This window comes from Nerophis ophidion, linkage group LG06 (assembly GCF_033978795.1).
Source record: "Nerophis ophidion isolate RoL-2023_Sa linkage group LG06, RoL_Noph_v1.0, whole genome shotgun sequence".
Lineage (NCBI taxonomy): Eukaryota > Metazoa > Chordata > Actinopteri > Syngnathiformes > Syngnathidae > Nerophis > Nerophis ophidion.
In genome coordinates, this window is record NC_084616.1 from 3,103,858 (window position 1) to 3,117,669 (window position 13,812).

The 13,812-nt window shown below is 35.3% G+C and overlaps 1 protein-coding gene across 1 annotated transcript; it reads left to right on the forward strand.

Annotated features, from left to right (window-relative positions):
• The first annotated feature begins 4,515 nt into the window (after positions 1-4,515).
• On the forward strand, positions 4,516-11,642 carry cldn10d (claudin 10d). Its single transcript, XM_061902468.1, has 5 exons — positions 4,516-4,881; positions 4,948-5,109; positions 9,393-9,474; positions 9,545-9,652; positions 9,717-11,642. The coding sequence occupies exons 1-5, from the start codon at positions 4,620-4,622 to the stop codon at positions 9,901-9,903; spliced, it is 801 nt and encodes a 266-aa protein (XP_061758452.1). The 5' UTR covers positions 4,516-4,619; the 3' UTR covers positions 9,904-11,642.
• Positions 11,643-13,812: the final 2,170 nt, after the last annotated feature.

The window sequence follows — 13,812 nt, forward strand, 5'->3', positions numbered from 1 at the left end:
GTACTGTGCAATCTACTAATAATATGTACTGTACTGTGCAATCTACTAATAATATGTACTGTACTGTGCAATCTACTAATAATATGTACTGTACTGTGCAATCTACTAATAATATGTACTGTACTGTGACATCTACTAATAAAAGTATCACTCAATCAATTATTTATTCTTTATTTTTTTACAATTGCTCAAAATAAAAAATAAGGCCAAAAAAAAATCCATGTTATAATGAATTATTTTCAAAGCTCCAATTCGTTCAAAAATGTCACTTTAAGATGTTTTATGTGGTAAATATTGCATATATTGTGCAGTTGCCATATAAAACTAAGTTTTCTTTGACAAAAGAGCATAAAACAAACAAAATAATAGTTCAAACATAAAATCGACAGATATATCGGAAGTTGATCTCGTAACTTAAGTGTTGAAAGTTAAAAAAAAAAAAACTAATACCCCGAAAGGGAATAAGCGGTTGAAAATGGATGGATGGATGTATCACTTTCTGAGTGGGGAACGTTTTGGATCCCAAATATACTTAGTGGTATTTTATTTATCTTTTCACTGTGATTACTCAAAAACAATAAAGAATTAAAATGAATGGTGTCCTGCATTATTGATCTTTTAGGGCTCTAATGACTAAATACTGCATGAAGGAGCCTAAATACTGTTTAAGTTAATTTACATGTTATGGAAGGTCCTTTATGTTTATTCAGCCAAAAGGGGACTGTTTACTTTATTTGTGGCACGCAGCTAATTGTTTACCGGCCTGCCACACATTCTGGAAATGCTATTGCAAAAATAAAAAAGGACATTAAAAATATTGGAATGAGGTGAAATCTAACGAGAAAAAGTTGCAATGTTGACTCAAAACTGCCATGCAGGCTGTTTTTTTTTTCTTTTGTCTTTATTTTAACATGTAAAAACCATCTTTACCATGAATTGATTAACGTAAAACCCGACTTAAACAAGTTGAACAACTTATTGGGGTGTTACCATTTAGTGGTCAATTGTACGGAATATGTACTGTACTGTGCAATCTACTAATAAAAGTCTCAATCAATCAATTATTTATTATTTATTTTTTTACAATTGCTCAAAATAAAACATAAGGACAAAAAAAAATCCATGTTAGAATTAATTATTTTCAAAGCTCCATGTCACTTTAAAATGTTTTATGTGGTAAATATTGCCCTGCAATGAGGTGGCGACTTGTCCAGGGTGTACCCCGCCTTCCGCCCGATTGTAGCTGAGATAGGCGCCAGCGCCCCCCGCGACCCCAAAAGGGAATAAGCGGTAGGAAATGGATGGATGGATATTGCATATATTGTGCAGTTGCCATATAAAACTAAGTTTTCTTTGACAAAAGAGCATAAAACAAACAAAATAATAGTTCAAACTTAAAATCGACAGATATATCGGAAGTTGATCTTGAAATTTAAGTGTTAAAAGTAAAAAAACAAACTAATAAAAATATATCACTTTATGAGTGGGGAACCTTTTGGATCCCAAATATATTTAGTGGTATTTTATTTATCTTTTCACTGTGATTACTCAAAAACAATAAAGAATTAAAATGAATGGTGTCCTGCATTATTGATCTTTTAGGGCTCTAATTACTAAATACTGCATGTAGGAGCCTAAATACTGTTTAAGTTCATTTACATTTTATGGAAGGTGCTTTATGTTTATTCAGCCAAAAGGGGACTATTTACTTTATTTGCATGATAAGACAATGTATATATTGAATGCTTATAGTAATTATATAAAGCTCACTTTAATTGTAATGATTACATTTGTCAAAATGATTTGATGACATAACTGTTTTAAGTGCATATATGGCGGAAGGATCTGTGTGGTAAGGGGGTTTGTGGTCGCAAGGTGTTATGGGTAATTGCTGTCAGGTGCGGTGGAATCGAGCCACACAGTTTTTTGACCTCACTCATACTTATTCTCATTCATACTTTTTCTAACTAGTACTGCAACAAACTCTCTTAATTTTGTCATCCATTTGTTCCCACATTGTGACTGTTTTATGTTTTGAATGATTAAGATCACAAGTAAACCATACAAACCAAGAAGAACGCCTGGAGTTTAGTTTTGTTGTTGCCGCAGCAAGCGGAGTGAATGTGATAGTAGAGGAGCGTCAAGCTTCAGGCTACTTTAGGAATCTACACTGCATATTTCAGTTTTACTATTAAAAAAACAAAGATGTTTTTGACAGAAAAGCCATAAAACCTTTTTTTTTATATAGTTGGTATAGATATTTACTGTAAGCGTTAAATAAACAAATAATAAAAATCTTACTTATCTTTAACATTTTAATAACTGAGACCCTTTATGGTCCCGGGGACCCCTAAAGGTAAAATACATTTAAAAAAATCCATATATTTTGTTATGGTTTGAAAAGGAAAACTATCAAAATGTCCCCTGCATGCTTTTAATTTTTCCGTGTGTGGCCCTCAGTGGAAAAAGTTTGGACACTTGATTGATACTTGTATTAGTATATTGCACAGTACAGTACATATTCCGTACAATTGACCACTAAATGGTAACACCCCAATAAGTTTTTCAACTTGTTTAAGTCGGGGTCCACATTAATCAATTCATGGTACAAATATATACTATCAACATAATACAGTCATCACACAAGTTAATCATCATAGTATGTACATTGAATTATTGACATTATTTACAATCCAGGGTTTGGTTGATATCAGTACTTCAGTCATCAACAATTGCATCAACAGAGAAATGTGGACATTGAAACAGTGTAGGTCTTATTTAGTAGGATATGTACAGCCAGCAGAGAACATAGTGAGTTCACATAGCATAAGAACAATTATATACATTAGAAGTACATTTGAGTTGTTTATAATCCGGGGAGATGGGATGTGAATGGAGGAGGGTATTAGTAAAGTGTTGAAGTTGCCTGGAGGTGTTGTTTTAGAGCGCTTTTGAAGGAATATAGAGATGCACTTACTTTTATACCTGTTGGGAGTGCATTCCACATTGATGTGGCATAGAAAGAGAATGAGTTAAGACCTTTGTTAGATCGAAATCTGGGTTTAACGTGGTTTGTGGAGCTCCCCCTGGTGTTGTGGTTAAGGAAGTGGTTTGACATGTACTTCGGTATCAAGGAGGTGTAGCGGATTTTATAGACCAGGCTCAGTGCAAGTTGTTTGACTCTGTCCTCCACCCTGAGCCAGCCCACTTTGGAGAAGTGGGTTGGATTGAGGTGTGATCTGGGGTGGAGGTCTAAAAGTAACCGGATTAGCTTATTCTGGGATGTTTGGAGTCTAGATTTGAGGGTTTTGGAGGTGCTGGGGTACCAGGAGGTGCAAGCGTAATCGAAGAAGGGTTGAATGAGAGTTCCCGCTAGAATCCTCAAGGTGCTTTTGTTGACCAGAGAGGAGATTTTGTAGAGGAATCTCGTTCTTTGGTTGACCTTTTTGATGACCTTGGTTGCCATTTTATCACAGGAAAGATTAGCCTCTAGAATGGAAGCTAGGTAGGTGATCTCATCTTTCCTGACTTACTTGAAAATTGTTAAGACGAGAAATGACTTAATAAAGAGTGAAGTGAAGTGTGAAGTGAATTAGTATTGCAAAAATAAAATAAAAACATTTTTTAAAAAAGTGGAATGAGGTGAAATCTAATGAGAAAAAGTGGCAATGTTGACACAAAGCTGCCATGCGGGCAGTTTTTTTTTTCTTCCTTTTGTCATTATTTTCTTTTTTTTCCATTGTTCAAAAAAAAAAAAGGACAAAAAAAATCTGTTATAATGAATTATTACTTAAAAATTATCACTTTAAAATGTTTTATGTGGAAAAAATATTGCATATGTTGTGTGGTTGCCATATAAAAACATCAATGTTTTGAAAAAAAGAGCATAAAACAAACAAAATAATAGTTCAAAGTTAAAATCGACAGATATATCGGAAGTTGATCTTGAAATTTAAGTGTTAAAAGTAAAGAAAACGAATAAAAATGCATCACTTTATGAGTCGGGAACCATATTTAGTAGTGAAGTGAAGTATATTTATATAGCGCTTTTCTCTAGTGACTCAAAGCGCTTTACATAGTGAAACCCAATACCTCAGTTACATTTAAACCAGTGTGGGTGGCACTGGGAGCAGGTGGGTAAAGTGTCTTGCCCAAGGACACAACGGCAGTGACTAGGATGGCGGAAGCGGGAATCGAACCTGCAACCCTCAAGTTGCTAGCACGGCCACTCTACCAACCGAGCTATGCCGCCAAAGAGGACAGACTGTTCTTATCAGAGGTACGATTGTTTGCCAACCTCCTTCACTCCTGTTTGTCCGGTTTGTCTCACACACACACACACACACACACACACACACACACACACACACACACACACACACACACACACACACACACACACACACACACACACACACACACACACACACACACACACACACACATACACACACATACACACACACACACACACACACACACACACAAAACAAGGATGACATCAGTACTCGGTGTTTGTGGATGTGAGCGCTGGGAGAGTGAAGGACGCTGACTTGGCAAAATGATGCAGAAGAGATAAGGTGTGAGTCAAGCAGCCTCTCAGTCACATCCAGAGTGGCATGGAAGGAAGAGGAGGCGTGCCACTCACCATGAAGTACAGGACGCTGGTGATGTACATGGAGATCGGCAGCTTGGTGTCGTGTCTCAGCGGCTGGATCCTGGTGTGCTCCACTCTTCCCACAGAGTACTGGACCTACTCGGAGGTGGGCAGCGTGGTGTTGACCACCTCCAACTACTACTCCAACCTGTGGAGGGACTGCATCTCGGACACCACGGGGGTGTCGGACTGCAAAGACTACCCATCATTGCTGGCCCTGCCTGGTAGGATGGAGAGAGTACATGAGGTGTCGTGGAGGGGAGGAGGTAATGTCACCTGTTTGCTTGCAGTCTACCTGCACGCCTGCAGAGCGCTGGCCGTCTGCGCCGTCATCACCGGCTTCTTCGGAGGCGTCCTCACTCTGGTCGGCATGAAGTGCACCAAAATAGGCGGCTCGGAGCTTGCAAACGCCAGAGTGACCTTCGCGGGCGGAATTACTTACCTAGTTTCAGGTGAATATGACCATCTGGGGACTCATCAATGCATACTTGCCAACCATACCGGACTTTCCGGGAGACTTACGAAATTCAGCGCCTCTCCTGAAAAGCACCCGGGACAAATTTTCTCCTGAAAATCTCCCGAAATTCAGGCGGAGCTGGAGGGGGCGTGTCGACAGCCTGTTTTCACGTCCGCTTTCCCACAATATAAACAGCATGTCTGCCCAATGACATAACTGTAGAATGATCGAGGGCGAGTTCTTGGTTTCTTATGTGGGTTTATTGTTAGGCAGTCCTCCCAGCGCTGGTAACAACACACAACAACAGCAGTCACGTTTTCGTCTACCGTAAAGCAGTTTGTCTGCCGTAAACAGCAATGTTTTGACACTCTTAAACAGGACAATACTGTCATCTACTGTACATGCATATGTGACAGTAACATCTACAGCAGTGGTCACCAACCTTTTTCAATCAATCAATCAATGTTTCAATCAATCAATGTTTATTTATATAGCCCCAAATCACAAATGTCTCAAAGGACTGCACAAATCATTACGACTACAACATCCTCGGAAGAACCCACAAAAGGGCAAGGAAAACTCACACCCAGTGGGCAGGGAGAATTCACATCCAGTGGGACGCCAGTGACAATGCTGACTATGAGAAACCTTGGAGAGGACCTCAGATGTGGGCAACCCCCCCCCCCTCTAGGGGACCGAAAGCAATGGATGTCGAGCGGGTCTAACATGATACTGTGAAAGTTCAATCCATAGTGGCTTACTTATATAGCCCTAAATCACTAGTGTCTCAAAGGGCGGCATAGCTCGGTTGGTAGAGTGGCCGTGCCAGCAACTTGAGGGTTGCAGGTTCGATTCTCGCTTCCGCCATCCTAGTTACTGCCGTTGTGTCCTTGGGCAAGACACTCTACCCACCTGCTCCCAGTGCCACCCACACTGGTTTAAATGTAACTTAGATATTGGCTTTCACTATGTAAAGCGCTTTGAGTCACTTGAGAAAAGCGCTATATAAATATAATTCACTTCACTTCACTTCACAAACCACAACACAAACCACTACGACATCCTCAGTAGGCCCACATAAGGGCAAGGAAAACTCACACCCAGTGGGACGTTTGAAACCAAGAGCTACTTCTTGGGTACTGATTAATGCAAAGGGCTACCAGTTTGATACACACTTAAATAAATTGCAAGAAATAGCCAATTTGCTCAATTTACCTTTAACTCTATGTTATGATATTTATCTTTGTGGAAACACTGATCATCTTAATGATTTCTCTCAATAAATATATATTTTTGATGTCATGTTTTAAATTGGTTAAAATCCAATCTGCACTTTTCTAGCTGTAAAAATACTCCTCCCCTCTTAGCCCCGCCCCTAACCACGCCCTCTGCCCCACCCCCGACCACGCCCCCACCCCCCAACTCCTGAAATCGGAGGTGTCAAGGTTGGCAAGTATGCATCCATGGATGTTCATAGGGCTGCCAATCACACCCTTCGGTTCAGAATGGATTCAAAACTATTCTTAATCAAAAATCTAAAATTTTTGATAACATTGGGTGTCATTTCTATGATGAACTACATTTAATAATTGATAAAGAATAGTTACAAATAAGAATTGCAAGGTTGATTTGTCTTAGTCTTTATTATCGAAGCTTTTTTTGGACACTGAACTTAAGTAACTGGATTGTTTGTGTTTGAAATTTGTGAACTAAATTATGCTGACAACATCCTGGGATAAAAATCTGTGTGTTTAAGTATTCAGTTTGTTAAAATAGTGTTTTCAAATTCAGTGTGTAAACATTTAGTGTGAAAAAGTGGGTGTAGAAATACTTGTTGCTTCAAGACATTTTTTACAGTAAATAAAGAGTGAATCAATCTATCCTGTCTGACAACCAGCCAATGAGGTGTCAGCTTTGAAGTCATGTGACATGAGTCTGTGGGAATAATACAACATAATAAACATTTCTTTTTTTTAAGACTGTTCTGAGACAGGATTGATGGCTTCAGTCTTCATTTACCGGAAGTGGGTCTTGAGTTTTGAAGCAACGAACATATCTGCATCTTTTTTTTTTTTTTTACACAAAATTTTAATATACTGCATTTTTTTTAAGCTGGATTTTTCCACACTGATTTTTTTTTAAACTGAATTCCTTATACACTATTTTCTTCACACTGAATTGTTATACACACATATTGTTTATACACTGATTTATTTTTACAAACTATATTTTCACTGAATTTTTATACTCCAACTATTTTACACTGAATTTTTCTACACTGATTTAATTACACTGATTTCTTTACACATAATTTTTTTTGCACTGAATTTTTACACAGCTTTTTCTACACAATTTTTTATACACACCATTTTTATACACTGATTTCTTTTTACACACAATTTTTTACACTGAATTCTTATAACTGACTTCTTATACACAAATGTTTTTTTCCACACTAAATTTTTTTTCACCAAATTTTTATCCATTGTTTTTTTACTCTACATTTTTTACACTGAATTTTTAGATACATATTTTTTTACGCTAAATTTTAATATACTGAATTTTTACACACTGAATTTAATTACACTGTTTTTTTCCACACAAAACTTTTTACACTGATTTTTTTACACACTGATTTCTTTCCTCCTATATTTTTTGCACTGAATTTTTACACTGATTTTCCTACACACTAATTTTTTTAGACTGAATTTTTATATATATTGATTTCTTTTTACACACTATTTTTTTTCATCAAATTTTTATACACTGTTTTTTCCACACAAAACTTTTTACACAGTTTTTTTACACACTAATTTTTTTCACCAAATTTTTATACACAGTTTTTTTTACACACAAAAATGTTTACACAGAATTTTTGTATACATTTGTTTTCACTATATTTTAATATACTCAATTATTACACAGTGAATTTTATTACAGTTTTTTTCCACACTAAACTTTTTACACTGATTTTTTACACACTGATTTTTTATACAGATTTTTTTTACATTTAATTATTTTACACACTGATTTCTTTACACTTATCTTTTTTGCACTGAATTTTTACACTGATTTTCCTACACTAAACTTTTTACAGATTTTCTTTTTACACACTTGATTTTTTATACAGATTTTTTTACATTGAATTGTTTTACACACTGATTTCTTTACACATTATTTTTCTTGCAATGATTTTCCTACTCACTATTTTTTTTTACACTGAAGTTTTATATAGTTTTTATACACTGATTTCTTTTTACACAGTTTTTTTACACACTCATTTTTTTCACAAAATGTTTATACTTTTTTACACACATTTTTTACACTTAATTTTTATATACATATTTTTTTACACTAAATTTTAATATACTGAATTTTTACACACAGAATTTTATTACTGTTTTTTTACACACTAAACTTTTTACAGATTTTTTTTTTACAAACTTCATTTTTTATACTGATTTTCTTACATTGAATTACTTAACCCTCTGATTTATATTATTTTTTTTGCACTGAATTTTTACACTGATTTTCCTACACTAATTTTTTACACTGAAGTTTTATATACAGTTTTTATACAGTGATTTATTTTTACAGTTTTTTTACACTGAATTTTTTCACCAAATTTTTATACACACAAAAATGTTTTACACTGAATTTTTATATACTTTTTTTACAATACATTTTAATATACTGAATTTTTACACACTGAATATTATTCAACTGTTTTTTTCCACACTAAACTTTTTACACTGATTTTTTTATACACTACATTTTATACACAAATGTTTCTTTCACCAAATTTTTATACATTGTTTTTTTACACAACATTTTTTACATAAAATTTTAATATACTGTATTTTTACACTGAATTTTTTTCCACTCTTTTTTTCCACACTAAACTTTTTACACTGATTTTTTTATACTGATTTTTTACATTGAAATCTTTTACACACTGATTTTTTTACACATATTTTTTACCCTGATTTTTTTACACACTAAATTTTTTACACTGAATTTTACACACTGATTGTTTTATTTTACATTGAATTTTTAAAATGTTATTTTTTAAACAAACATTTTGCTCACAAATTTGTCTTCAATGAAATTGTCATCTTAATTTGATGTAAAAACACAATTCAATTACACAAATTCAGTGTCAAAAAAATAAATTAACCGCCACACTCATGGAGCTCAAAACAAGTCAATTGACTATTTACTGTCTGAAGTGCATCAATGCAGTCTTTTAGGTTGAAGCGGCAATTGTTTTTGTGTCAGGGTTCTGTGGCATGATCACATATTCCTGGTGGGCCAACAAATTCATCACAGAGTTTGTGGACCCCAATTTCCGGTTACAGAAGTGAGTACGTCTGAATGAACAAACCTGAAATGAAAAGGACTTGACATCCTCAGATGACCTCACTATTTAGATTTGAGCTCGGCGCTGCAGTTTTTGTCGGTTGGGGAGGCTCCATCCTGTTGCTCTGCGGTGGGACGGTGCTGACTTTCTTCTCCGGGAGAGAAGGTCTTCCTTCAGGGTAAGAAGTAATCAGCAGTGATGTTGACAGAAGTGCTTGCAGCTGACAGGTTGTCATCATACAGTTCTTCAAAAAGGCCCCGCAGGCCAGCCACTTACGCCACAGCCAGGACCCGCAGGACCTACATGCTGCCAAACACCTCATCCAGGGTCGGTCTGGGACCACCGCTCTTCTACCAGGGCAGGAAGAGTCAGCCGAGCAGAGCGCCGACAAGGACCGCCCGCACCTACAGCAGGGACGCCTTTGTCTGAGCGAAAGGGACATTTCAACTTTTTCATTAAAATACCTCACAAAGATGGCGGCCATCCTTTCTTGGTAAACAGCATCGAGGTTGCTGAATTGAACAATGTGCTCTTTATTTCTTTAGGAACTTTTTTTTATTTTTTTACCGCCGATACCGATATTTGAGCAAGGGTGTCCAAAGTGCGTCCCGGGGGCCATTTGTGGCCCGCAGCTACTCGTTTCCCGGCCCGCCACACATTCTGCAAAAATTGCAAAATTGATAGTATTGCAAAAATAAAAAATAAACATTTAAAAAAAGTGGAATGAGGTGAAATCTAATGAGAAAAAGTGGCAATGTTGACACAAGGCTGCCATGCAGGCAGTTTTTTTTTTCCTTTTGTCATTATTTTCTTCTTTTTCCCATTGCTCAAAAAAAAAAAGGACAAAAAAATCTGTTATAATGAATGATTACTTAAAAATGATCACTTTAAAATGTTTTATGTGGAAAAAATATTGCATATGTTGTGTGGTTGCCATATAAAAACATGAACGTTTTGAAAAAAAGAGCATAAAACAAACAAAATAATAGTTCAAACTTAAAATCCACAGATATATCTGAATGTGATCTTGAAATTTAAGTGTTAAAAGTAAAGAAAACTAATAAAAATGCATCACTTTATGAGTGGGGAACCTTTCGGATCTCAAACATATTTAGAAGTGAAGTGAAGTATATTTATATAGCGCTTTTCTCTAGTGACTCAAAGCGCTTTACATAGTGGCACCCAATATCTAAGTTACATTTAAACCAGTGTGGGTGGCACTGGGAGCAGGTGGGTAAAGTGTCTTGCCCAAGGACACAACGGCAGTGACTAGGATGGCGGAGGTGGGAATCGAACCTGCAACCCCCAAGTTGCCGGCACGGCCACTCTACCAACCGAGCTATACCGCCCCAGTAGTAGGATTTTATTTAACTTTTCACTGTGATTACTCAAAACCATCAAATAATTAAAATCAATGGTGTCCTGCATTATTGATCTTTGAGGGCTTTAATTGCTAAATAAAGGAATTCTCTTGAAGGAATCAATAAAGTACTATCTATCTATCTAAATACTGCATATTTCAGTTTTACTATAAAAAACAAAGTTGTCTTTGACAGAAAAGGCATACAACCTTATTTGTTTTACTTTATATCAACCTCAAGTTGGTATAGAGATTTACTGAAAGCATTAAATAAAAAATAATTGGACTTATTTAAAAAATTTTAGTGACTGAGACCCCTCAATGCTCCCCAGGAAGGATTAAAAAAAAAAATCCATATATTTTGTTATGCTTAGAAAATGAAAAAAGCATGCTTAAATTTTTCCGTGTGCGGCCCTCTGTGGAAAAAGTTTGGACACCCCTGTATTAGAGGCTCGAGTAGTACTGATATGATACAAAACCAGCATAATTAAAACATACTTTTAATATTTTGTAATGTGCAATGTCAGAAAAAGGTTGGATCAAATAGCGAAGGATGGTGTGTATGATACACACTAAACTATTTATTATTAACTGTCTGGAACGCACTTGTGCTGTCTTCAAGCTAAAGTGGAGTGGCCATTGTTTTTTTGCGACAACTAGTGGCCACGATAGAAATAATGCGCACCCGTTTGTTACTGGATACCTTCTAAGACCTTCGCAACTAATAATCATTTGGTACTTGTTTATGTTGACAAATGCACTGTTTTGACTGCAATAGTTCAATTAAAACTGTGCTTCTCGATTATTTTCTGTTACGCCGCTCCAAGAAGACTTTTTTTTTTCACCACATGACCCCGGCTGGAGAAATACTATAAAGCAGGAGTCAGCAACCTTTCTGAAACCAAGAGCTACTTCTTGGGTACTGATTCATGCGAAGGGCTACCAGTTTGATACACACTTCAATAAATTGCCAGAAATAGCCAATTTGCCCAATGTACCTTTAATAAATAAATCTATATATATATATATAAAAAATGGGTATTTCTGTCTGTTGTTTTTTTTCCTTTTACGGAAGGTTTTTTTGTGGAGAATAAATGATGAAAAAAAAAACACTTAATTGAACGGTTTAAAAGAGGAGAAAACACGAAAAAAATGAAAATTAAATTTTGAAACATAGTTTATCTTTAATTTCGACTCTTTAAAATTCAAAATTCAACCGAAAAAAAGAAGAGAAAAACTAGCTCATTCGAATCTTTTTGAAAAAAATAATTTATGGAACATCATTAATAATTTTTCCTGCTAAAGATTAATTTTAGAATTTTGATGACATGTTTTAAATAGGTTAAAATCCAATCTGCACTTTGTTAGAATATATAACAAATTGGACCAAGCTATATTTCTAACAAAGACAAATCATTATTTCTTCTAGATTTTCCAGAACAAAAATTTCAATAGAAATTTAAAAGACTTTGAAATAAGATTTAAATTTGATTCTACAGATTTTCTAGATTTGCCAGAATATTTTTTTTGAATTTTAATCATAATAAGTTTGAAGAAATATTTCACAAATATTATTCGTCGATAAAACAGAAGCTAAAATGAAGAATTAAATTTAAATATATTTATTATTCTTTACAATAAAAAAAAAAAAAAATACTTGAACATTGATTTAAATTGTCAGGAAAGAAGAGGAAGGAATTTAAAAGGTAAAAAGGTATATGTGTTTAAAAATCCTAAAATCACATTTTAAGGTTGCATTTTTTTCTCTAAAATTGTCTTTCTGAAAGTTATAAGAAGCAAAGTAAAAAAATAAATGAATTTATTTAAACAAGTGAAGACCAAGTCTTTAAAAATATTTTCTTGGATTTTCAAATTCCATTTGAGTTTTGTCCCTCTTAGAATTAAAAATGTCAAGCAAAGCGAGACCAGCTTGCTAGTAAATAAATACAATTTAAAAAATAGAGGCAGCTCACTGGTAAGTGCTGCTATTTGAGCTATTTTTAGAACAGGCCAGCGGGCGACTCATCTGGTCCTTACGGGCGACCTGGTGCCCGCGGGCACTGCATTGGTGACCCCTGATATACAAGAACACACTTGTGCACTTCTGGACATTGAAGCACCTCAAAAGAGTACAAAACGGCACATTTAAAAATCAATGAACCCACATCGGCATTTAAAACATACCCTACTTAGTACTGTCAATATTAAAATCATTGTAAAGAACATATTAAATGTGGGAAAAAAATATATATATATATTTGAACTTTTTCTTTGTGAGTTAAAAAAGTGAGAACCGATGATTTCTCTGCTGGCCGGGTATGGCTCCAGTGCTCCTTCCTGCTTTTTGCAAATTACAAACGTACAACGTGTGATGCTATTCTCACTTGGGAGTGACCAGTGAAAATCCAGTCACAGTCACGTTTAGCATAAGGCTACCTAGATGGGCTACTGTCAACAACTCCTGATCTGATTGGCTATCGCAACTGTCTATCAACTGCCTACTCGGCAGAATTCATACAGCGCTGGCAACAAGCTAGCTGAATTCTGATTGGATAAAAGCTCTAACGTAAAAACAAACACTGGAGCCTAACAAGACATGAACAGAATATGATGAATACTTTATGGAAAGTAGATTAAAATGAACTTAAGATCATGATTTATGTTAGGCTAGCAGACAAAGCCTTGCTGGCCCTATAAAATGATATAATTTGTCCATAAAATTGTTAGAATTACATCTCTGCATAACATTGTATCCTTAAAAACATTAAAGAAAACAAAAAATAAATATATAAATATTAACTTTATTAGCATTGTTTTTAGCCGGTAACAGAAAAGATTTGAAATGCATCAATTTGCCAAAATTACGAAAAAATGTTTGACTTTTATTCAAACTACAGTACATTTTTTGGACTGACTTTAGCAAGTTCCATCCATCCATCCACTCTCTACCGCTTATTCCCTTCCGGGGTCGCGGGGGG